A 24,325-nucleotide genomic window follows, 5' to 3' on the forward strand; every position below is an offset into this window, starting at 1 on the left:
GTGTTTCAACTAAACCTTATCGGTTGGTGGTTGCTCGATAAGTTATTATTATTATTATTATTATTATTATTATTTATTATAGAGGTTTTAACTGGTGTCATTCTCCTCTGGTAAAAAAAGAAACAGCTTAACAGATTACTTAAATTCTATCTAGTAATCGAGTTTTCTTCAAGTACTCGATCAATTTCTCCCGCCAAGGAACCGTTGAGTTCTTTATCCTCCGAAGAAAACTATCGTTTGAATTTCGCCACTCGCCTTCCCAGCTGTATCTGATATATTTTTTTACTATTTTCTTTGCTTCCATCGCAGGGATAGGTATATTAGGTTCATTATCTCCGCGCCCGATTGCCGCAAGTTGATCCGCTTTCTCGTTTCCGACAATTCCCACATGCGCAGGAACCCAACATAGTGTAGCGCTTTTATCTTTGGCTAGCATTTCAGCTAGCTGTATCCAGGGATGATTTGACGTGCCGTTATCTACGGCCATTAAGCAACCAGCTGAGTCGGAGAATATCACAGTACGATCATTTTCTTGAGCGACTTGTAATGCTACGACAATAGCGTAGGCTTCTGCCGAAAAAATAGAACATCCATCGGGGAGTCTGCCGTGGAAATCATCAGTGTCTGTTGAAATGCCAAATCCTACCTGTTTGTCTACTACCGAACCGTCCGTGTAGATTTTGGTATAGTCCTTGTACTTTCCAGAGGAGATTTTTGAAAACATTTTCTTTGCAATTAGAGGTTGTGCGTGTGCCCTCAGCTTTGTTTTAATGCTCCAATCAACGGTAGCTCCTCGATCGAACCATGACCTGCATCCTAGACGGTGTTTTTTTGCTATGGGTGGGATGGGCAAACCCGTCAGTTCATGAAAGTGTTTTGATGCTCTTACGACCATTGGTGCCTGGTCGTTCCCCTCTTGCGCCTGCCACTGTATAGCCCTGATTGCAAGAACTTGATACCACACAAATCGGAACGGCAAACTCTCCGCGTTCTGCCATCATAGACGTAATAGGACTCGAGCGAAAGGCCCCGAATATACTTCGGATTGCGCTGTTATAAGCTGGTTCAAGAATTTTTAACACTTGTTCTCCTCCTCTGCTGACGAAGCCAATCCCATGCGTTAGTTTTGGAATTGTTAGACTTCTATGGATTCTTAAAAGAGTGCTTCGTGGCCCGCTGGTCCATCGGCCTCCAATTATTGAAAACAATCGTTGAATTGATGCAACTTTCTGCCGAAGCTCACCAGCGTGCTGTTTGAATGACAACCTGTTGTCAACCACAACTCCTAGAACCTTAGCAGACTTTACTCCCTGCAGAGGTTGATCACGAATTTTAATGCTAGGAACAGCACGATGTTTACGGCGCTTACAGATGTGGATTACCTTTGACTTTTCTGCTGATATATCAAAACCCGTCCGTTTTGACCATGCATCAACTGCTTGGACAGCTCGCTGAAGTTTCTTCCTCACTGAAGCTGGTAGTTTACCGATGGAAAGAAGCACAATGTCATCGGCGTATACGAACAGAACGATGCCTCTTGGAATCACATTAAAAACTTCGTGCATGCTGATTAGAAACAACGTGACAGATAGTACGGAGCCCTGGGGGACTCCATTCTCCTGAAATCGGGGTTTGGACTCCGCTCCTCCAACGGCTACTTTGAATGACCGGCCGGTTAAGAAGCTACTGATGAATCCTATTATGCGACCACGGATTCCCCACGAAACTAGTGTTGCGATAATTTGATATCTCCACGCTGAATCGTAAGCCTTGGACAAGTCTAACAGAGCCACTTCACAGTGTTCTCCGGACGCCAAAGGTTCGTGCAAGGCGTCTTCAAAATCCGCAATGTAACTGTCGAGTCCTTTCCCATTCCTGAAGGCGTATTGTCGTTGGTCCGCTTCGAGCCGTGTAATGAGTCTGCGATTCATTATACGTTCCATCAGTTTACCCACGTAGCTCAGCAGTGATATTGGTCTGTAACTATTTACATCTTTATGGTTTTTTCCCGGTTTGGGAAGCGGAATTACTAATCCCGTTTTCCGCTGGTCTGGTACTGTTTCAGCTCTCCAAATGCGATTAATTATATCAAGAAGAATACATTTTATCGCGAAGGGCAGGTGCCGCAGCATTGGGTATCCGATAGCGTCTATTCCGACTGATTTTCCATTTCCTTTGTCGAGGGCCCATAACAGTTCTTGGACTTGGAATTCACTGTTGATGTTATCAGCTTCCCCACCACTGATGTCGATTGGAATGTTTTCTGCGGCTAGCTTCCTTCTCCTAAAGGCCAGATTGTAATTTTCTGTGGCAGAATTTTCATAGAAATGATCTGCAAAAACTTCAGCCATTTCTTGAGGGTCGTCAACGACGGAGTTCATTCTTTTTAGTGGTGTTTGTCGAAGATTTCGTTGACCCCGGAGTGAATTACCTTTTCGCCAAAGTGAGGCAACCGGCTCTTCTGGGTTGAAGCTAGAGAGAAAATTTTCCCACGACTGTTCTTTGGCCTTTCGAACAGTTTCTCTTGCTGCTATTCTAGCTATCTGGAATTCCCTTAGCGCCAAATCTCTTCTAGAGTCGTCTTTTGGAATGCGTTTCAAAGCTCGTAGTCGCTTCCTTGGTGTTTTAATTGCTACCGCAACTTCGTTGTTCCACCAAGGCAACGCTTTACGACCAGGTTTACCACTTGTGCGAGGGATCGACTGTTCTGCCGCATTACGGATGATGTCCTCGAATTCGTTCAAAGCAACTTCACGATCTCTTGGCGTAGATTCATCGATGATTCTTTCAAAAGATTGCCAATTTGCTTCTGCGTATTTCCAACGGCGTCGCGGAGTTATTTGGGAGGTTTTTATGGAGCTAGTGAGACGAATGGGGAAATGGTCACTCCCACCGGTGTCCCAATGAACGCGCCATTGTAAGCTGGGGACCAGTTGGTTGGAGGTTATCGTTAGATCGATCGCTGATGTATTTCCGGATGCACTATCCAGCCTTGTATGGTCACCGTTGTTTAAAATCGATAGATGATGGGATGCCAAAAGTTCTTCAATTTTTACTCCTTTACGATCTGTTATAGAGCTCCCCCAAACGACGCTGTGTGCATTAAAGTCCCCCATAAGAATGAAGGGATGAGGTAATTCATGAAGTAATGCGCTAAGTTGTTCTTGAAGCTCATCGGCCGTCATTTGTGGTGACAGGTACAATGACACAAATGTTGCGGCTATAGGATGTGTCATGGTTAATGCAACAACGGGCAGCGGTGTTCGGAGGTCCAGAAAGGAAAACGTCGTATCCTGGCGAATAGCTAGACACACAGAGTTTCTGTGCCGTGATAGTGGGTCGGCTCGAAATCTCTAATCGTAGTTCTTTAGCAGATTATGTGCGCGGTTGTCGGATCTCACGAACAACGTTTCTTGGAGGGCGATAATGAGAGGTTGATGCCTTGCTACTTCTATGGTCAAATCGTTGTAGTTGTGCCAGAGTCCCCTGATATTCCACTGTAGGGCAACAGTGGTCGCTTTCGATGCTTGATCGTTGGAAGGTGTGCTGAAACATGAAGATCCATCAGGGAGAGAATATTCGTTTGGTGAGTCATACTTGCCTCGAGGAGCAAGCTGGAAGCCTCCTTCTTCTACTCTGTGCTTCAGTCTGGGACGGTGATGAGATACTGGATGCGTGACTGAGCCAGGAGGTTCATCAGAGGCTTCCAGAGTGCTTATTGCTTGACGTCCCATTGTTGAAGAATCCAGCGAAGAGTTGCTGATATCGTGACTACTGTTGCTTTTACTATTTGCCATTGTAAACGTACTGTATCATCAGCTCCGAAAGGGCGAGAAACTGATCCTCTTTGGACTTACACCTTTTCAAACGGAAGAGTAAATCTCGAGCCAACCCCATAAATTCCGAGATCGTGAATAGTGCTGAAGATACTTCAGACGAACGTTGTGTATTTGATGTTTCTGCGCCGTCTCGAACAACTTGCGAGTAGAGACGCCTTCTTTCGCCTGCAGGTGGGTTCGTTGGTGGTTGAACAGTCGGAGGTGTAGTGCTCTCAGCACGTTGACGATGTTCCCTATCCTGGTGATTGGTTGGTGTTGTTTGATTAGCGGTCTTACGTTTTGCCTTCGTCCTAGCTAGCTGCTGAAGATAAGCTTTCCTTGAGCTGCACCCCTGTATGGTTTCCTCCACAATTTGCACATTTGATTTGTTCTCGCATTGCAGCATTCTGTTCAGCCGAGTTTCCCAACACTGATTTACAGTCGGCAGTTAGGTGTTGCTGGCTACATTTAACACACACAGGTTTCAGGTAACAGAATTTTGAACCATGCCCATAACGTTGGCAACGGTAACATTGCACGGTGTTCCCTGTTTTTTTGGCGAATTTTCTCCACCGTACAACAGAATTGCACACATACCTTATTTTTGTAGATCTTGGAGCTTTACTGTTCCATTAGCGAAATATAGAAGGTATGGGACAACATCCTCATTTGACGTGCTCATAGTTTTGACCTCAGAAGGTTTAACCCCAACTAAGTCAAGCTCTGCCATCAGTTCGTCCGATTCCATCAGATGTAGCCCGGAAAGCACAACTTTCAGAGGAGCTTCACTGCTAATTTGATGAGTAAAGAATTCCAATGAATTTATTTTCATCAGTTCAGCGATTCTTTTGTGGGTCTCAACCTGTTTTGTGATAACTAACACACCTCCTTTCATGCCCTTCATGTGATAGCAATAATCAGGAATGTTTTTTTGCTTCAGTAAACTACGTATCTGCCTAGCATCTTGCCGTAGCACTGTTATAGGCGGGCAGTGAATTTTCTTATTCGAGAGGGATTTAGTGTTCTCGCAGTTTGCAGTATTTGCATTGTCGTCCCCATCGACAGGTGCGTGTGTTAACATTTCGAAACGATTACTTGTTGCTACATTTGCAACCGATGTGTTGCTCCCTTTGTCCGGGTTGGAGATACCTGCCACCGTCTCCTCCTCCATATCCTTTTGTTTGGTATCTCGCTTGCTTCTTTTTGGCTTCTGGAATCCACTTATGGAGCTTTCGCTGGCGGATGAGATTTCATCTTGAGCTGATTTGTTATAAGCCCGCCGGATTAGAATCTGCGACGCGCTCGACCCCGAGGCACTTTGATCGACGTTATCGACCTCCAGCCTTTAACCTGCTTCGGTATTCGGTTTGACCGTAACAAAGATGAACTTTAAGGTATATAATCGACGATATCTAGAACGCGGAGAAAAACGTTCGAACGCTACGCGGTATCGATCACGACTGCTCGATAAGTGAAATGAAGCTTCTTAGGTCTCTGTCCTTAGGCATAAGGTCAGTAACCCAGGCATTTAATGGAATATAGTACCCGTTAGATCGTCCATATTGGTACTCCATTTCATTATCTGTTTTTGGAACCAATAGACTCCGTCTATCTCTCTGGTGGTGGGTGATTATTTTATTTATTTATTTGGTTTTACATCAATTAGCTTGATGAAACCTCGCCAACAATAGTTCGCCAATTCACTCGGTTCATGGCCGCTTCTCTCCATCCTCGACTGCGACCCACGCTCTCCAGGTCCTGGTGCACCTGGTCAATCCACCTAGCTCGCTGCGCCCCACGCCTTCTTGTTCCGACCGAATTCGTAGCGAACACCATCTTTACAGGGCTGTTGTCCGGCATTCTTACAACATGCCCTGCCCAGCGTATTCTTCAAGCTTTAGCTGCCTTCTCGATACTGGGTTCACCGTAGAGTTGAGCGAGCTCGTGGTTCATCCTTCGCCGCCACACGCCGTCTTCCTGCACGCCGCCGCAGATCGTCCTTAGCGCATATTCTTCTTCTTGGAATTAACGTCCCCACTGGAACAGAGCCGGCTTCTCAGCTTAGTGTTCTTATGAGCACTTCCACAGTTATTAACTGAGAGCTTTCGTTGCCTAGGTTGCCATTTTCGCATTCGTATATCTTCGTATATCGTGTGGCAAGTATGACGATACTCTATGCCCAGGGATGTCAAGGAAATTTCCAGTACGAAAAGAACCTGGACCGACCGAGAATCGAACCCAGACAACTTCAGCATGTCTTTGCTTTGTAGCCGCGGACTCGGCTAAGGAAAGCGTCCTTAGAACTCGGCGTTCAAAAAACCCCAAGAACTTGCAAGTCCTCCTCCAGCATAGTCCACGTCTCATGCCCATAGAGGATTACCGGTCTGATGAGCGTTTGGCACATCGTGCATTCGTGCAATCTTTCTTGACCTCAGTTTTTTCTGGAGCGCATAGTAGATACGACTGCCACTGATGATGCGCCTTCGTATTTCCCGACTAACATTGTTGTCAGCCGTCAACAAGGATCCGAGGCAGACGAACTCGTCCACTACCTCGAAGGTATCCCCGAGGTAGCCTCGACTGCGCATTTAAGGCGGGTGAATAAATCAGCCACCGTTTCAAATTTTCTCCCAATAATATCCATGTCGTCCGCGAAGCAAACAAATTGTCCGGATCTCGTGAAAATCGTACCACGACTGTTAAGTCCGGCTCTCCGCATGACACCTTCAAGCGCAATATTGAACAACAGACACGAAAGTCCATCGCCCTGTCGTAGTCCCCGCAAAGACTCGAACAAACTGGAATGTTCGCCCGAGATCTTCACGCAGTTTTGCACACCGTTCATCGTTGCTCTAATCAATTTTGTGAGCTTCCATGGAAAGTTGTTCATGATCTTCCATAGTTCTACACGGTTAATACTGTCGTATGCCGCCCTGAAATCGATGAACAAATGGTGCGTAGAGACCTGGTACTCACAGCATTTCTGGAGAATTTGCCGCACCTAGAAAGATCTGGTCCGTTGTCGAGAGGCCATCGATGAAACCTGCTTGATAACTTCCCACGAACTCGTTTGCTATAGGTAATAGACGACGGAAGAGAATCTGGAATAGCACTTTGTAAGCGGCATTTAGGATAGTGATTGCACGATAATTTTTACACTCCAGTTTGTCGCCCTTTTTGTAGATAGGGCATATAACGCTTTGCTTCCACTCCTCCGGTAGCTGTTCCGTTTCCCAGATTCTGACTATCAGCCGATGCAGACATGCGGCCAACCTGTCCGGGCCCATCTTGATGAGTTCGGCTCCGATACCATCCTTGTCAGCGGCCTTGTTGTTCTTGAGCTGTTGAATGGCATCCTTAAGGTGAAACAGTTAGGAATCAAAATTCAATAATGTACCAAAACTTTGAAAGCACAAATCTCGCGAAAGAACTATCAGACTACAGTGAAATTTCTATTTCAGCTTTGTGCACTAGCAGAAAGCCTAAAATAAGAAGATTAACTGTGTACGTTCATTATTTCAGCAGATTAGTGCCTTTGAAATCGTGAGTAGGGGCACAGGCGGCCATTGTACCTGCCTCTTTGGATGCCCAGATGTGTCACCTTAACTTCCCCCATCGTGGGAGCTGGTTGGTTTCCACTGTCCGCTGTGCTGACGTATCCATCGCCTTATCTGTCCTGACCTTCTGTGCCTGCGTTCTCTGCGCCATTCAGGTGTTCATCGTAGTGCTGCTTCCACCTTTCGATCACCTCGCGTCCGTCCGTCAAGAGGCTCCCATCCTTATCCCGGCACATCTCAGCTTGCGGCACGAAGCCTTTGCGGGACGCGTTGAGCTTCTGATAGAACTTCCGCGTTTCTTGAGAACGGTACAGCAATTCCATCTCTTGGGGCGCTTCTTGTCCCGGAATAGGCGGTTTTGCTGTTTCCGCTTCAGTCTGTATCGTTCCACGTTATGCCGCGTTCCATGCTGCAGCATTTCAGCGCGCGCTACATTCTTGTCCTCCAAAACCTCCTAGCACTTCTCGTCGAACCAATCGTTTCTTGAACTCCATACCACGTATCCGACAATGCTTTCGGCAGCGTCGTTAATGGCTGTTTTTACTGTCCTTCAGTGGTCCTCAAGAGGGGCCCTATCGAGATCGCCTTCATCCGGCAACGCTGCCTCAAGATGCTGTGCGTACGCATTGGCGACATCCGGTTATTTCAGTCGCGCTAGATTGTACCGTACATTATTGATGACGGGTAGTTTTGGGCGCAGTTTCACCATTACCAGGTAGTGATCGGAGTCAATGTTAGCGCCACGATAGGTTCTGACGTCGGTCATGTCGGAGAAGGCACGTCCATCGATCAAAACGCGGTCGATTTACGATTCTGTCTGCTGAGGTGATCGACAGCGGTACCGATACGGAAGGCTGTGCTGGAAATAGGTGCTACGAATGGCCATATTCTTGGAGGCGGCAAAATCTATCAGTAGTAGGCCATTCTCGTTCGTCAGCTGGTGGGCGCTGAACTTTCCAATCCTCGGTCTGAACTCCTCCTCCTGGCCAACCTGAGCGTTCAAATCTCCTATGATTATCTTGACGTCGTGACTTGAGCAGCGGTCATACTCGCATTCGAGCTGCGCGTAAAATGCGTCCTTGTCATCATCAGTGCTTCCGGAGTGTGGGCTATGCAGAAGATGAAGAAACGGCCTTTAATTCTTAACTTGCACATTTGGGCTTATTCTATGAGTGGGGTGAGGTGTCGATCTCTTATAGCGAGGTGACAATTCTCGACTCGAGTGAAGTGACTCTTCATTTGATTTACACGACCGACAACTCTCACCTCACGCCACTCGTAGAACAAATCGCACTCGCATCGTTAAAACAACAAGTAGCTACACTTCTTTTAGTAGTTGAAACAATCTGTTCCAGATCAGCTCAAGCTAAAATATATTTCTGATTAGCATCTTTAATAGTTCACATGATGGAGGCACTTACAATTTAGTGTAGGCTTATGATATTTACGATAGATGAAATGTTAACTATAGGAACGTATTATATACTGTAATAAACAGATTTGGGGTAACAAACGCATCTAACAGATCGAACCAGTTAACTTACATATTGTTCACTATAGCTTAAGGTTATTGTTATTCTTAAATTCGCAGCACATATCAATTTTATAATTCACATACGGGTTACAAATTTGAGGTAACTTGGCATTCAGTATCAAATAAGATGTAATTCATGATCTTACTGTCGCTCAATTTCAATCTGCTGTAGAGATGGTATAACTAACAATATTTAGGTGTAGGTAACTTGAAAATAGTATTTAACCTTATCCCGCCCATGACTTTTTTTCATGATTAAAAATAGAAATGTACATTTTTGCGCAAAATCGTAGAACAAAACCTTGTTTTTGAACTATCAATTAGAGTTCAAGGTAACTTAAAATCATATATGAGGTGGTGCTCTGATGCACCACCAGGAACTTGGAGTACTTTATGGCTTCATCGTATTGTTTCAGACGACCTTTCTTCAAACGCTTTTGTAATTGTCGTTTCTTATCTTTTCCTTCACCTAACTCAGTGATTCCCAAAGAGGCGGAATTTGCCCCCCTGGGGGCAATTTTAAGGTTCAGGGGGGCGAAAATATGTAAAATGGAATTTGGGGGAAGTGGGAGAAACCGAAAACTACGTTTCATTTGTAGAAGAGCCTCAATTTAATAGGAGATCATTCTCTAATAATCTAAAGATTCCACATCTAAATCTTTCCCTCTGTTTGTACCTTTTAACATTTTTTTTAAATCAGGATAGACACACATTGCCAAAGACAAAATATATTTGTAAAGCATCTAGTTTTTTTTTTAACATAAGTGTTAAAACTCGCTATGATTTATGAATTGGCACAACTGAAATTATCCCAAAACATAACTAATGCAATACTATATTATATATTTGTAGTCAGAGATACAGTTAACTCTCCCTTACTCGATATTCCGTATCTCGATATCGAGTTAGAGAACCATAGTAAAAGTCGGTTTTCATGGCTAACTCGATGGTTTCTTGGATCGCAGTTGCACTGGATTTGTGTTCTGTAACTCGATACCTCCCTAACTCGATGGTCCCTTCAATATCGAGTTAGGGAGAGTTGACTGTAGTTTGAAAGTGTTTTTAAAGTGATTAATTTGATTTAATTATTAAACATTTTTAGATATTGGTTCAAGTCTAAATTTAATATATCGATTTGTTATTTATAAAAGAGATTTAGAATTAGGAATTGATTATTGGCGGGTCCTCACAGGCAAAGTTTTCGACAAAACTTGTTACTTATAGGACAAACTATTAAAAAAAACAGAAAATTTAGTTTGCAAATATCAGGTGCCAACGTTAAAACTAATTACTGAAGACGTTAATCATGCAACTTACAATAGATTTGAACAATTATCGGATAATAACCTCCAGGTTTTCAGGAAAAAAAAATCTATTTTTTTAATAAAAAACGATTTTATATTGCAGTTAACAAGGCAATGGAAAGTTTTTTATTCACTAATGTGCTTTTTAAGTTTTGGAATTTGAAAATTGTACATGTTGGACACACAGATTTCACAAAATTCCTAAAATTTGTTTTTACAATTTCAAAAATAAGATATTTAGTCAATCAAATTTATAAGTTTCGAAACTCAGAAAGTCAGTCTAATTTATTTAGTGCAGTGAAAACTGGGGAAGTAGCATGTGATACACTTAGGTTGTTTGCTTTTATGAATTACTTACCAGTACATTGTTTTAAAAAAACGGTCGTTTATTGAAATTTAAGAAAGGATATCATGATGATATTACGCAGATCTGCAGATAGATTTGATGATTCAAAAATATCAATGAATATGAAATATCTAATTTAAGCTTCAAAAACACATAAAGCCTGTCCACGATAAATTTCGGACACGGATGGCGGGTGTACCACAGAAAGTTCGAGAATTTTACAGAAAGAAGGATTAACATCCTTGTCAACTGTTTATTTTGTAGATATAACTCTTTTATTCTGAAATAAACAATTGTTTTTGTTGAACTATGAGTAACTTTTTTTTGCTGCCATTATTTGGGTGTCCGAAATTTAACGTGGACAGGCTTTATGTTTAACATTTTACGTCAGTAAGCTTGATAACTTAACCAATCTTTGATTACTTATGATAAAATATTGGTCTGAATTTTAGCAAAGTAGAGCGTCTAATACAAATATTTCAAAAACTTATCAGGGGAGCGATTCCTAAAATATATTGGCCTCAGGGGGGCGAAAGTCAAAAAAGTTTGGGAAGCACTGACCTAACTCGTTACATACCGTTTTGATTCATATTACGGACAGCTTTTAATTCCGGACACTCCACTTTGTATGGGAAACATTTCACATGAAATGTTTCAATTTTTGCCGTTCAAAAGTTCTCACTTTCAAGGCTCGTATTAACTAGCATTCTCCATAGACATCTATGAAAATTTATAATGCCCAACTTCTTTAGGCGTCTCTCTAGTGATTTAACTATTCAATTTGATGATTTGACTTTTCTATTTATGATTTGTTTGACCTGTCCGGAATTCGAATCGAAGTGTCCGGATTATGAGGCAAAAGTAAGAAAGCGCCCGGAATAAGAATCATGTAAAGTCCACACATTTCTATTTATTTAAAATTATTTATGTTTTGGAATCGAAATCTTCACTCACCATTCGATAGTTTAGGGGTTTGAAGGTTCGATAACATGGAGGAATCATACGGAGTGATTTATTTTACATGCTTATTTGTGAGTTATACTTCACTGAGGCCTTAAGGGTCCGTAATATGAATCAAAACGGTAAGTATAATCCAATACTTTGATGTTTTCCGACAGTGGAAGTACCGTCAACTGGATTACTTCATCTTCATCATCGCTCATATCCAAATACTCCTCTTCCGTTTCATCTCCGTTGGGACAATGCTAAAGTGCACGATATCGGAATCTGTAATATAGCTTTATATATTTATTCCGCTTATGATACGATTCTAATTTTGAACTTACTTCTGGATCTAATCGATTTCGGAGTATCCTTAACGATTTTCGCCACTTTATCAGTAACTTCATCAAATCCACTCAAAGCATCAGAGAATCATCATCAGAATATCCGATAAAATCTCTTTCTACACAACTATCGTAAAGAATTACCGTATTCTTGCCAAATTTTCAGTAAAATTTGCAAAATGAGCTGATAACAACAATTTCATGTTGAATGTAAACAATGATGAAATTTCGATAATACGATTTTTTGTGTGCTGTGCGCGCCCAGTGGTGCATATGTGCACCATACAAGTTCCATCAAATTCAATGATTGCGAAAATAAATTATGCGTTTCTGAACATATGTTAGTGCTAATAAAGGGTAAATCTATCGGAACATATTTTTATTGCTACTTTGAGGATTGATTATCTTTGTTATATCAAGCTTTGAAATCATGTAATATTTTTGACCGGTAAAACCCATTCCTTCATACATATGTTTCTTTTAAAAACATATTAAATTTGCAGGCATCCCTAAAATAAGGCATTGAAGTGAAAGAGGAGATGTGTAATTATGAAGTAGCGTGAAAACAATTTAATTTTGTTCGTTATTTTTAAAGATACAAAGGTTAAAACACAGACAAACAGACGTCACACTCTCACCGATGTCCATCGACCACCTTTTTAACGGCCGATTCAAATATATGGTAGGTGGCCAATCCACCACCCGCAGCGCTCGCATCGTTTTTGTTCGAGTTTGACGTTTACGCACTACCGCCATCTGTTGGTCCATCGGCCAAACACACTAATTTTAGTATTGGGCGTACATGTCATCGTGACTATGATTTTGATCGGGATTTGTTCTATGTGTTACGTCTGTTTGTCTGTGGTTAAAAGTTTTGGTGCTCTACAGACACCATGGGCGGGAAAACTAAAAAAATAATTATCTATTTGAGGCACTCTTCGATCAACACGCTTTTAGGAGTAGCTATCGTTCTAGATCTTGTTGTTATCATCTATCCATGTCGCTTTTGCAGTTGTAGGCTTACCGCTTCGATTAGTGTGAGTGGTTGGCACAGGGCCGGATCGTATAAGAGTAAGACATTCAGCGTTGCCAGTTAGTGTCCTAACACGCATTGATCGGCCAAAATCCAATCACGCGCCTTTGCATATCGCCCATCACTATAAAAGTTGTTCCCAGCTCACGCGAGTTTCTGCAGCTCTGGTAGATGATACATATGTCTACCTCTAAACGTTCGCACCACCAGCACGCCTCCTGCAGCGCTACGATTCCGAAACCGTGGACCTTCAGTACATCGGAGAGTATGCGTGTACTTCCGATGAAGCAGTTCCACGTACCGAGTTTCCAATCGCTAGTCCAATTCCGTCGCTGTGGTCTTTGCCGATTATTCTGGTCCGTATTTTCTCGTTGATATTTCTGTGCTGATGTATTTTACGGTTGGCTTGCTGGGTCTGCCACCAACCTCCCAAATGTTCAGAGGGCCATACTGCACAGTTTAGCTTAAAGTCCTTCTCTGTCACCCCTTCTTCCCTGTCAGCATACGACCAAAGTTCCCACCTGGGTTGGTTACCCGATCTTCCCTAAAGTTGCTCGTACCCCGGCCAGGACCGCGAGGAAGTATAGTTAGGAGTTGCTGAGCAAAAGGCTACGAACTACACAAAGGGGTCCATTTTATTCCGCGAGGTACGCCATGCCCAGCCTTCATTGAAAGTGAAAGAACTAGTCATATAACATCTAAGAGAAATTCCTGAGAAAGTCTCTGGGAAAACTTTCCTTGTGGAAATTACAGGAGGTAGGAGCGTTGGAGTGCTCAAGGATCATGGAGCAAATTCTGAAGAAATTCCTCTAAGCATCCTTTGAAATGCCACTTTAAGAATTTTTGGGAGACTCGGTGGTGGAATCACTGAAGAAATTTTTGCATGGATCTCTGGAGGAATCTCTTAAAGTATGCCAGAAAAGATCTGTTTAATAAACGGCTAGGCTAGAAGAATTCCGAAAGGTTTTCCTCTTGGAATCTGAAAAAAAGTTCCTGAAGAGTCTGTAAAGTAGACGCGCGTCTCTGAAGGATTCCCTGAAAAAAAAAAATAATTTGCAGCAGGATTCACTGCAAGCAGAAAAAAAGTAACCAACGACCATTTTGGGTAAAAAAGAGGCTTCAAAGACCTTCTCTAAGAAGAGACATGTTACCAGCCCTGATAGAATTCACATTCAATTAAATTCAAATCCCCACTAAATTTCCAAAAACTCGGGAATAAGTTTGTGAGGCTTTTTATTGAGAAAAATGAAATTTTGTAGGGATCTATGGAAGATCTTTTAGGAAATCGATGGAAGAATTGGTGAAAAAATCCTGGAACAGAGCTTAAGATTTTTTTCTGAATAATCGCCGTTTAAATTATTAAAGGCAGTTGTGTTGAATTTCCTAGAGCAAATTCTGGAGAAATTAGTCTGAACATTTCTTGGACAATGTGTAGAGGCATTCCCAGGAGAATTTGTAAAGGAAATTCTGTAGGGATGATTGTAGGAGTGCCTCAAGGTATGTCAAGAGAAATCTTTGAAGAAATCACTAGACAAATTCTTGGAAGCTTTTTCGAGGAATTAGAGAAGGAATTCCTCGAAAAAAATCCTGGAAATGTTGACCTATGAAATCCAAAAATGGTGACTATGCCCAAAATAGGGTGACAAACACTTCTCATGAACAAAACTTACTCGCAATTTTTGCCATGATTTTTTCAACCCTGCCAACTGTGGAAGCGAGCGATTAAGGGCGATTTCGGTTCGTTTCAGAACGAACATTTGCTCGAGTAGACGACTTATGCAATTTATTGTTTTAACAGAGACCTAGAGTAGATAAGGTGTTTCGAATAAACTTTCGCTGCTGATATTTTGTTGCGTCGTTTCCTATCTTTTGTTATCGCAATTTACCTGTTGACGTCGTCCTTCCTTTGTCTATGTTTAGATATCCTAAAGCTCGTTGTCGTCCGGGTGATAAAGTTCACTCAGCAATCGATAGACGTATGAGGGGGCATTACCTCCACTGTGGGATAAAGGAAAAGTTAGAAATACTCCATTGAGGAATTCATCAAAAGAGAAGCCCATACGTATTGGTCACAAACAGCGTCACCAGTTCCGGGGGCACGTAATCGAAAGCCGGATTGTACGCCTTGGCAAACCGAGCTGCCGGCGAGCTGTACGGAATGACCGCCTCTGCGTTGCCCAATATGTTGAAATCGTCCTGATCGTAGTTGGACAGATGAACTGGCGTCAATTTGTAGGTGGGGGCCAACACAATAACCGGAACGGAGAAATGCTTGGCGGCCAGGGCCAACGAGTGGGCCCCGCATATCGCTCGCAGTCCACCATTGGCCAGTACGCTGTGTGTCCCTATGATGACCTTATTCACTCTGGACATCATTGCGAAGATAGCTGAGTCCGGAATTACTGTTGTTTGGATTTTAGCCTTCCCCAAATTGACCGCCAGCTGGTGCCCCTTGCATGCTGGGGCACACTCGGCCACAATCACTTCGATCGTTCGGTTCTCCGCTGCCTTCCGCAGGAACTTCTCCACCGACTTCGAGTGGCCAATGGTCATAATCAGTTCCGACGAGTGAATGTGTTCCGTTGCCTGCGAGGAAAGGTTCTCCGAACACGTTTCCAGCTCAGTCTCGATCTCGCTCAGATGCTCCAGCAGGGCGTCCCGCAGTCCCTCCTGGGGCTTCGAATAGTCGCCCCGTCTCTGTTCGCTGGTTTGCGTGACCAGCTTGTGCAACGAAAGCGAAGTCTGGGCATCGTCAAAGTGAATCCTCAGCTGGGCCGAATCGTACTCTTCCCGGACGATCTTCAGAATTCGACGCACCGTGTTGGCAATCACAATGTCCTGCGGTAGGGCCGATACCAGAAAGTGTCCCTGTTTGCGAATCAGCGTCATGAGATGCCTGAAATGAATCGGAAAAATTAGTGGACATTTGCAGGATGACCACAGAGAATCAATTTTGAAACTCCCGCATGACTGCACTGTTTTCCCGACATTGTATAAAACGCTCTACAACTTATATTTGTTGATTTATAAACGAAATTATTTATTCTGAATATTAACACGAAGCTGGCAAGGAATTTGCAAGTGAATTATATTTTCAATACCTTTGACATCTCATCATTTAAGGCTGGTTTGCTACTGACAAGAAATAAAATCGCTTATTTTGATGCAAGAAAAATTTCTCCTCAGAAATGGACCAGAAATTCACATTTTACTTTTCTTGAGCGAAACAGCATTACTTAACTTTAATGAACAGAAATGCTTTGGAAAGTTGTTTGAGGGGACCATCATAGTATAACCATGAAAGGGACCATCAAATGTGCCATGAAACCTGACTTTAACTATGGTTATCTAGCTCGATATTGAGATACGGAATATCGAGTAAGGAAGAGTTGACTGTAATTAATTCATGCAGTGCATAATTTACAATTCCTTGGGATTGTCTCCAAATTTAGGATTTCTTCAAGATTCCAATCATGAACTTTTCTAAGCATAATACATACTCTGCAGTGGTCCATTCCGATTTGGTGATGAGGTTCTTCAGCAGTGACAACGTCCGGGACGTGAGCTTGTGGGAACCGACGACTTTGCTGTAAACATTAATTTTATAATCCAGGAGAAAGGTCAACAGCCTTCGTGGCAAGGACTTTCGTTGTGAGTAGGAAAATTTTCCACACTTACCTCAGCCGAATATCGTGAACAAATTGGGAGATTTCCGGTGCGGGTCGATCCTCTGGTTGGCCGGTCATTGTTGCCGTGGTGGGCGGGAGTTTTCGAGATTATTTTCTGAGGAAAACTTGGAATAAATTGCGAAAATGTTTTCGCAAAGTTAGCAAACCGCACTGGCACAGAAAAATCAACAAAAACAAACAGAGAGCAGCGATGGAATTGACAGCGGTGTTGATCTACTTTATCGACACAACACAGACCGCATGAGAGGGGAAGGAATGTTTTTCACCGCTCGAAAATCGCGCGCAACAATTCAAAAGGGCCATTTCTCAGATCGCTGGTTCTGAGTAAATTCGATGTTGTAGAGTAAATTTTATTGTAGAAACTACTGAATCTTACCATAGATTAAAAATTAAAAACTGCGATTTTCAACCGACTACATTAATCTGTTAACTCTACCTAAACATAGGGTGTTTTATGTATTTTACCCATCCTAGTCGCCAATATGTGGTGGGTTCCGTCTGTACTTCTTGACATCTCGACCGAATTAATTCACTTATCAGAATAGCACCTACCACACCAAGTAAATAAATCGGAGCTTCACGCATAGGGTCAACTCGTCCCCTTAATGCTACAACTAGATAACTCGAAAATCAAAATTTTGGGATGTGCAACTTGTAGTAAACGAAAGATGACGAATAAAATTAACATCTGTTCGTTACCGCAATAGTTACCAGAATGAATTGTCCCGCTTCAACTTAAGCTAACGATCCCGATTTCGCTCCGCCAAGTCAAGTAGGTGCAATCTCAGAGCTTTATCTCCGAAGTTTCACTACTACATATATAATCACATTACGCAAGTCACTCGTGTTGCGTTCATCATCTTCCGGGAAAACACACGGGAAAAAATTCGGTGGTAAAAATTACTATTGTAGCTGACTACGCCCATTCTTGAAACTACCATGGAATTTCAGACCAATTTACTATGTTTACGGTACATCCCACCACATTACTGGTACATTTGACAGAAATAATTTACAACAATCTGATTTCGACAACAGACATGGTAAAATCAAGCGCATTTCTGGTCTGCTGAAAATTGCGGGTGCGAGCGCTTAAGTTAACCCCCTAAAATGGTAGTTTTTACCACACAATTTTTTTGCGTGCACACGAGAATCGTGTGGCTTCAATTCGTTTTTCTGTATTGGGCTCGCTTCAATCCGAAGTTAGCCTTCGTTCAATTTTTCGTGTTTCTCTTGTTCTCTTATGTTGTTCCGATTAGAACTCGAGCGATACCTTTAATTTCGGTTGTATACACACTCAACAAAATCATACCATTTTATTTAACATTATTACCCTAACCACTACATTATTCCCCTTCTCTACTCTCCGAAATGAATATCAATATATTTTTGTTTATTTATGACGTTCAACAGTATTAACAAAGGTTTGAATACATTTGTATACAACTTATCGAAATACTACTGAATTTTGGTCCAAAACGACCATTCCAGATCTTATCCATAACAAATCCTAATCCAATCCATATCCGATGCAAATCTAAATCAACTCCGATCCAAATCCAATCGAAATTCAATAGAAATTTACATTTAATCATTATCCAATCCACATCCAATTCAAACCTAAGCCTAATCAAAATCAAATCCAATACCAATGAAATCCAAATCCAATACACATGCAATCCGAATTGATATGAAATCCAATCCAAATCCAAGCAAAATTCAATTCAATAAATAAATAAAATCAAAATAAAACCCAATCCGAATCTCCGAATCCAAATCCAATCCCAAACCAATCCAAATCCAATCCAAATCCAATCCAAATTCAATCCAAATCCAATCCAAATCCAATCCAAATCCAATCCAATCCAAATCCAATCCAAATCCAATCCAAATCCAATTCAAATCCAATCCAAATCCAATCCAAATCCAATCCAAATCCAATCCAAATCCAATCCAAATCCAATCCAAATCCAATCCAAATCCAATCCAAATCCAATCCAAATCCAATCCAAATCCAATCCAAATCCAATCCAAATCCAATCCAATCCAAATCCAATCCAAATCCAATCCAAATCCATTTCAAATCCAATCCAAATCCAATGCAAATCCAATCCAAATCCAAATTTAATTCAAACCTTAGCCTGATCAAAATCAAATCGAATACAAATGAAATCCGAATGCAATCCACATCCAATTCGAATTCAATTGATATCCAATCCAAATCCAAGCAAAATCCAATCAAATAAATAAATGAAATCCAAGTCTAATCGAAATAAATTCAATCCGAATCTATAATTCAATACAACTCCATTTCAAATCCAATCCAATCCAAATCCAGAGCCAATCTAATCTAATCGAAATGCTAACCAGATCTAAGCATACCAAAACCAAATCCAATCCAAATTTAATCCAAATCCAATCAAAATACAATCGAAATCCAATCCAAATCCAATACAAATCCAATCCGAATCCAATTCAAAACTAATCCAAATCCAATCCAAATGTTAACCATATCTAAGCATAACAAAAATCAAATCCAATCCGAATCCAATCCTTCCCAAGTCTAAGCATAATCAAAATCAAATCTTATACAAAATCAATATAAATCCAATCAAATTTCAGTCCAAACCAATCTTAATCTAATCCAACCCAAAGCCTTACCAACTCATATTTAAATCCAATCCAAAGTTTTTTTTTATTTAATCCAATCCAAATACGACACAACTTCAATCTAAATACAATCCAACTCTAACAAAAATCCAATTGTAATCCAATCCAAATTCAAATCAATCCAAAACCGATCAAAATTTCGTTATTTTTTGGATTTTTTTATAACTTTAATCAAAATTTAATTTATATCAAACCTAATTCATATCTATAACAAATATACTCCATATTCCATCAAAATCAAAACTCGAATCCCAATCTTATTCAATCAAAATCCAATACAAATCCTGTCTTAATTAAAGCAAACTCATATCCAATTCGAACACAAATCAAATCCAAATTTAATACGATAAGATTCGTATTCAAATTCAAATCCAATCGAAATCTAATGCATATCCAATCTAATTATTTTGCAATCTAAATCTCATCCAATCCCAATCCAATTAAACTTCAATCGGAATTTAAATCCAAATCCAACCCAAATTCAGTTCATATCCAATCCAAATCCGATCGAAATCATGTTCAAATGTAATCCAATTCTAACTCAATCCAACTCCCATTCGTTATTTTTTAAACTTCAGTAATTCCAAATTTAATTGAATTCCATTCCATATCAAATACAATCCTAACCCAATCAACATTCAATCCAAGTAAATCCGAAATCAAATCTTAACCCAATCGAATCGAAATCCCATCTTAATCCGATCGAACTCCAATCCAAATTTAATCCGAATCTTATCTTAATTTAAATTCAAATCCAATTTCAATCCATATGTTTCATAAATTAGAATCAAATGCAATACAATTTCGATCTTAATTCATTTCAAATCGCATTCAAATCTTTGATAACTCTTTACTGTTCGGTTTCTCCTCATTTAAATACAATTTGTCTTTACTTCCATCTGTAATGGGCTGTTTTTTTGTCATTCTTTTTTTTCATTCGATTGCTCTTTAATAGCAGCGCTTCATTCATTAAGTTGTTTTTTTCACCAATCCTTTTTTTTTTTGCTCCGATCAATTATTTGTCTTGCCATTTATTTTTTTTCATTGACTTTAATCATTTGTTTTCTTTTGCCGATCCTTTCAATTTTTTTGCCATTTTTTTTCACTGACTTCAATAATTTTTTTGTCATTCTTCTCATTTTTTTACTGTCATCATATTTTTTTTTACAATTTATTTTTTCATTAGCTTCATTCATTTTTTTGCCAACCCTTGCATTTTGTTTTGCTTCTTTAATTTTTTTTCAACTTCTCAGCTGCAATTTCATCATTTTTTTTTTCTCTTTCATATTTCCAATGCAATCGAAACCCTTTTTGACTCATACTCATTTTTCAATCAAAGCACATACTTTTTTTTTATCCAAAACCATTCTAAATCCAATATAAATCCAATCCAATTACAATCCATCCCAAATCCAATTCAAATTCAATCTAAATCCTATCGAATTTCAATTTAAATCCAATCCAAATCCGATATGAATACAATCCAAGTCCAACCAAAGACCAATCCTATTCCAATTATAATCCAAATATCACATAAATCCAAATCAAATGCAATCAAATTTCGAACTCAGTCCATTTCAAATCAAATCTTTTGCACATTTTATGCAATGCTTCCCTCCATTACTCACTACTTTCAACACCCTGACCGCTTTTCCTCCAACTTCTACTTCCATGCACTTCAATTTCCATTACGATTCCAATTGCACTTCCATTTCACTATAAATTGCACTTTTTCTACTGTCACTGTAACAAACACTATAATTGAGGTACCAAAATATAATTACTTGAACTACTGGTTCCAACAGGCCTCAGGAATCAGAAAATTCGACCAATTGGCCTACCGGCTGCGCCATTGTAGTAAACGAAAGATGACGAATAAAATTAACATCTGTTCGTTACCGCAATAGTTACCAGAATTAATTGTCCCGCTTCAACTTAAGCTAACGATCCCGATTTCGCTCCGCCAAGTCAAGTAGGTGCAATCTCGGAGCTTTATCTCCGAAGTTTCACTACTACATATATAATCACATTACGCAAGTCACTCGTGTTGCGTTCATCATCTTCCGAGCTCCACACGAGAATCGTGTGGCTTCAATTCGTTTTTCTGTATTGGGCTCGCTTCAATCCGAAGTTAGCCTTCGTTCAATTTTTCGTGTTTCTCTTGTTCTCTTATGTTGTTCCGATTAGAACTCGAGCGATACCTTTAATTTCGGTTGTATACACACTCAACAAAATCATACCATTTTATTTAACATTATTACCCTAACCACTACACAACTTTGAAAATAAGACCGTTTTACAAGGTGACGGTTAATCGCAGAGGATATGGTTCAAAAATAAACTTTAACTTGTGTATTTTGAATCACACGCTTATGAGCTGCCCAACTAACAATTCAGAGCCACAAACAAGCATGCATGTTTAATTATTGTTCAATAATGGTAATGACAGCTGAATAAAAATTTTGCTCTATAAAGAGCTGAGAAGGTGCTTTTTTAACACAAACTGAGGTCAATGTTCAACGTTATGCATTAGAATGAACAAAAGTTGAATCGCAACTCATTAAACGTTTCCAAAGATTCTCGTTCGACTAGTCAAGATTGCTTTACTAATGAGCTGAACAAGACATGTTTCCCCCAATTAAAAAGCCAATATTCCACTAAACAAATGTATATGTATAAAAGGATATTCAGAAGACGAACTAACGTTTTACTTGCATCGCACTTCAGCTATTACCACATGTTTAACATAATCATGAATAAGAGCTGAATAAGTATCTTATAAAATCCTAATTCAGCTTCGGTATATTATAAGAACAGTTGATCCAATAGAGGCCAAAATGATGATTAACAAACACATTGTTCAGCAATAAATAAGCCTTGTAAAATCGATCACACTATAGCTAAATTTCACAAAATGGACAAAATATCCGAAATGCGTGTTAAGTTCCGATTGCATTTCAAAGCTCATAACTTATGCTTTCTCAAAACTTTTTAAATAGTCGTTCAGAAAATAAACATGGTCAGCCTCCAGATATGTAAAATTATTTTGAAAAACAAAAACAAACATTTGAGCTAAGTGTTCCTAGTAGGAGCGCAGTACTGACAAACATAGCGTGTTATTGACTTGATTGACATCAAAGATCTGATGACAACATCAAAATTTTGTTTGTTTTTTGTATGTAGTTAATTTTAGATATCGTTTCCAGATCTTTTATATATTATATCTCTCAGGTTATTATCACTTTCTGCTATTCAATTTATAATTAGCTATTGCTAGGCTTTTTCCGCCTGCTCGGGATGTTGTTCCGTACAAGAAAAGTGTAAATTTCTTTGACAGAATTGATTAAATAAATATCTATAGCGAGCTACATTGAAAATGACATTTCTACCCAACTGAATAGTGCGATCTAAGAAAAATGATTTACTTGAACATTTCTGAAGAAAATCCCACGCGTCAAGATATTCGAACATTTTTCTATTCAGGCGTATAGTCCTCAGAACACTTCAAATGGTTTAAATATATTCATAATAGGTTTATGAAAAATACTAATCAATAATATAATTAATTAATACAAATATAATTTACAAAATAAATGAATTTCAATTTAAGTTAATGAATCATTCAAATTGAAGTTTTGAACAAACTAAAACTTATTATGAAATTAGATTAAGGTGAAGATGCATCGAAGCCAAACCTCAAATTTTAAAGAACATTAATCTAGAGAACTAAACATCCGTTCAAGCTGAAAACTTAATCGATTGGTCACCACCAGCGTGTGACCAATCGATTATGTTTTCAGCTCGAACCGCTGCGCTGTCTGGTTCTCTAGATTTGTGCTCTTGAAAATTTGAGTTTTGGCTTCGATACATATTCACCTTAATCATTTCAGACTGATTTCACGTTGTGTAAATAAACATTATTTTTGACCATCATTGACATAAATTTTCTCACTGTGCGCTAAAAATAGCCGACTGAACTCAGCTTGGATCAGCACTAAACATCATCTGAATAATATGCTTGTTCAGTTGTTGATCAGCGTACCATGTGTTGATTAGACGATGTCGAACCGAAGCTCAAACAAGATCAATATTCAGCTACGAGAGGTTTATATTTTGCACTGGACGATTCTGTTCATCAATTCTAGGATGACGCAGATGGCTAGGCATACCGCTGACGATTGGAAGGTCTCGAGTTCGAATCCAGTATTCAGGCGATTTTTAAATATGGTTGTCATATCATGATAATTGTGTACACTACATTTTAATTGAAGCGCCAGAAATTTATTTTTTGTTTTTTATTTGTTTTTAATTATTTTTGGACCAGTCGTATAAAAGCTGAATTAAATGCTTGTAAAACGTTTTAAAAGCTGAAAAATAAAGTTGGAATTCGACGACATGCTTTAAAGTTTCTCCAAATTTGTGTGAACAACGCCTGAACAAAGGTTGGCCATGAAAATTATTAAAATGCTATTAAACATGATGCTGAATAAAACTGCCATAATGGTGTTGGTTAAATGAGTGAATGTTAGTTGGGGTATTTTACAGATCTAATTAAGAAAAATGTTTTGGCATATTGAAGTCAAAACTTTCAAATTTCGAGTTATCTAGTTGTAGCATCAATGGGACGAACTGTAGTGTTTGCGCCGACCAACGAAATGTTTCGTTTCAGTACGAGTGTACTTATTCGCCACTACAAGATCAATAGTTAGTTAACTAGTGTCCGAGTCGAGCCTGATAAGCGTAGATATAGTTATATCGCTCTAACCAGTGCAAATAATCAGTCTGCTTCATATTCCCATTATCATATCGATCGCTTCACGATCGACGATAGGGCCGATCGCAGGCAGAAACCCGATGTCCAAAAACATCGCAGCTGGTCAGTCAACCAGTAAAAGTGTAGATCTCGTCAGTATCAAATGAACCGTTCGCATGATCAGAGCATTTTCCAATAACCGTCGCGTGTATGCCTTTGTAAGATTGTGATAAGTGCAATAAATTCACTACCATCCCTCCGTACAAGTGCTCCCGCGTATCAATTCATTTAGTGCACGTTATCCGACGACTTGAACCAAGATCATGAAGTCCGTT

The 24,325-nt window shown here is 40.0% G+C and overlaps 1 protein-coding gene across 1 annotated transcript; it reads right to left on the bottom strand.

The window, feature by feature from the left end:
* Positions 1 to 14,644: 14,644 nt before the first annotated feature.
* Positions 14,645 to 16,765, bottom strand: LOC5567108 (translation initiation factor eIF-2B subunit beta). Its single transcript, XM_001651437.2, has 4 exons — positions 16,557 to 16,765; positions 16,379 to 16,465; positions 14,941 to 15,774; positions 14,645 to 14,876 (listed from the first exon to the last, which is right to left on the bottom strand). Exons 1-4 carry the CDS (start codon positions 16,622 to 16,624, stop codon positions 14,804 to 14,806), a joined length of 1,062 nt encoding a protein of 353 aa, XP_001651487.2. The 5' UTR covers positions 16,625 to 16,765; the 3' UTR covers positions 14,645 to 14,803.
* Positions 16,766 to 24,325: the final 7,560 nt, after the last annotated feature.

Source organism: Aedes aegypti, chromosome 1 (genome assembly GCF_002204515.2).
Source record: "Aedes aegypti strain LVP_AGWG chromosome 1, AaegL5.0 Primary Assembly, whole genome shotgun sequence".
Classification (NCBI taxonomy): Eukaryota; Metazoa; Arthropoda; class Insecta; order Diptera; family Culicidae; genus Aedes; species Aedes aegypti.

What these genes read in the sequence shown, in the direction of transcription:
- LOC5567108 (XM_001651437.2), bottom strand. Translation starts at nt 16,624, where the DNA reads ATGACCGGCCAACCAGAGGATCGACCCGCACCGGAAATCTCCCAATTT. An exon ending in TCGGAATGGACCACTGCAGA is followed by an intron (nt 15,775 to 16,378) that starts GTATGTATTATG and finishes GATTCATTTCAG; the next exon opens with GCATCTCATGACGCTGATTC. An exon ending in ACGCTGTTTGTGACCAATAC is followed by an intron (nt 14,877 to 14,940) that starts GTATGGGCTTCT and finishes TTTATCCCACAG; the next exon opens with TGGAGGTAATGCCCCCTCAT.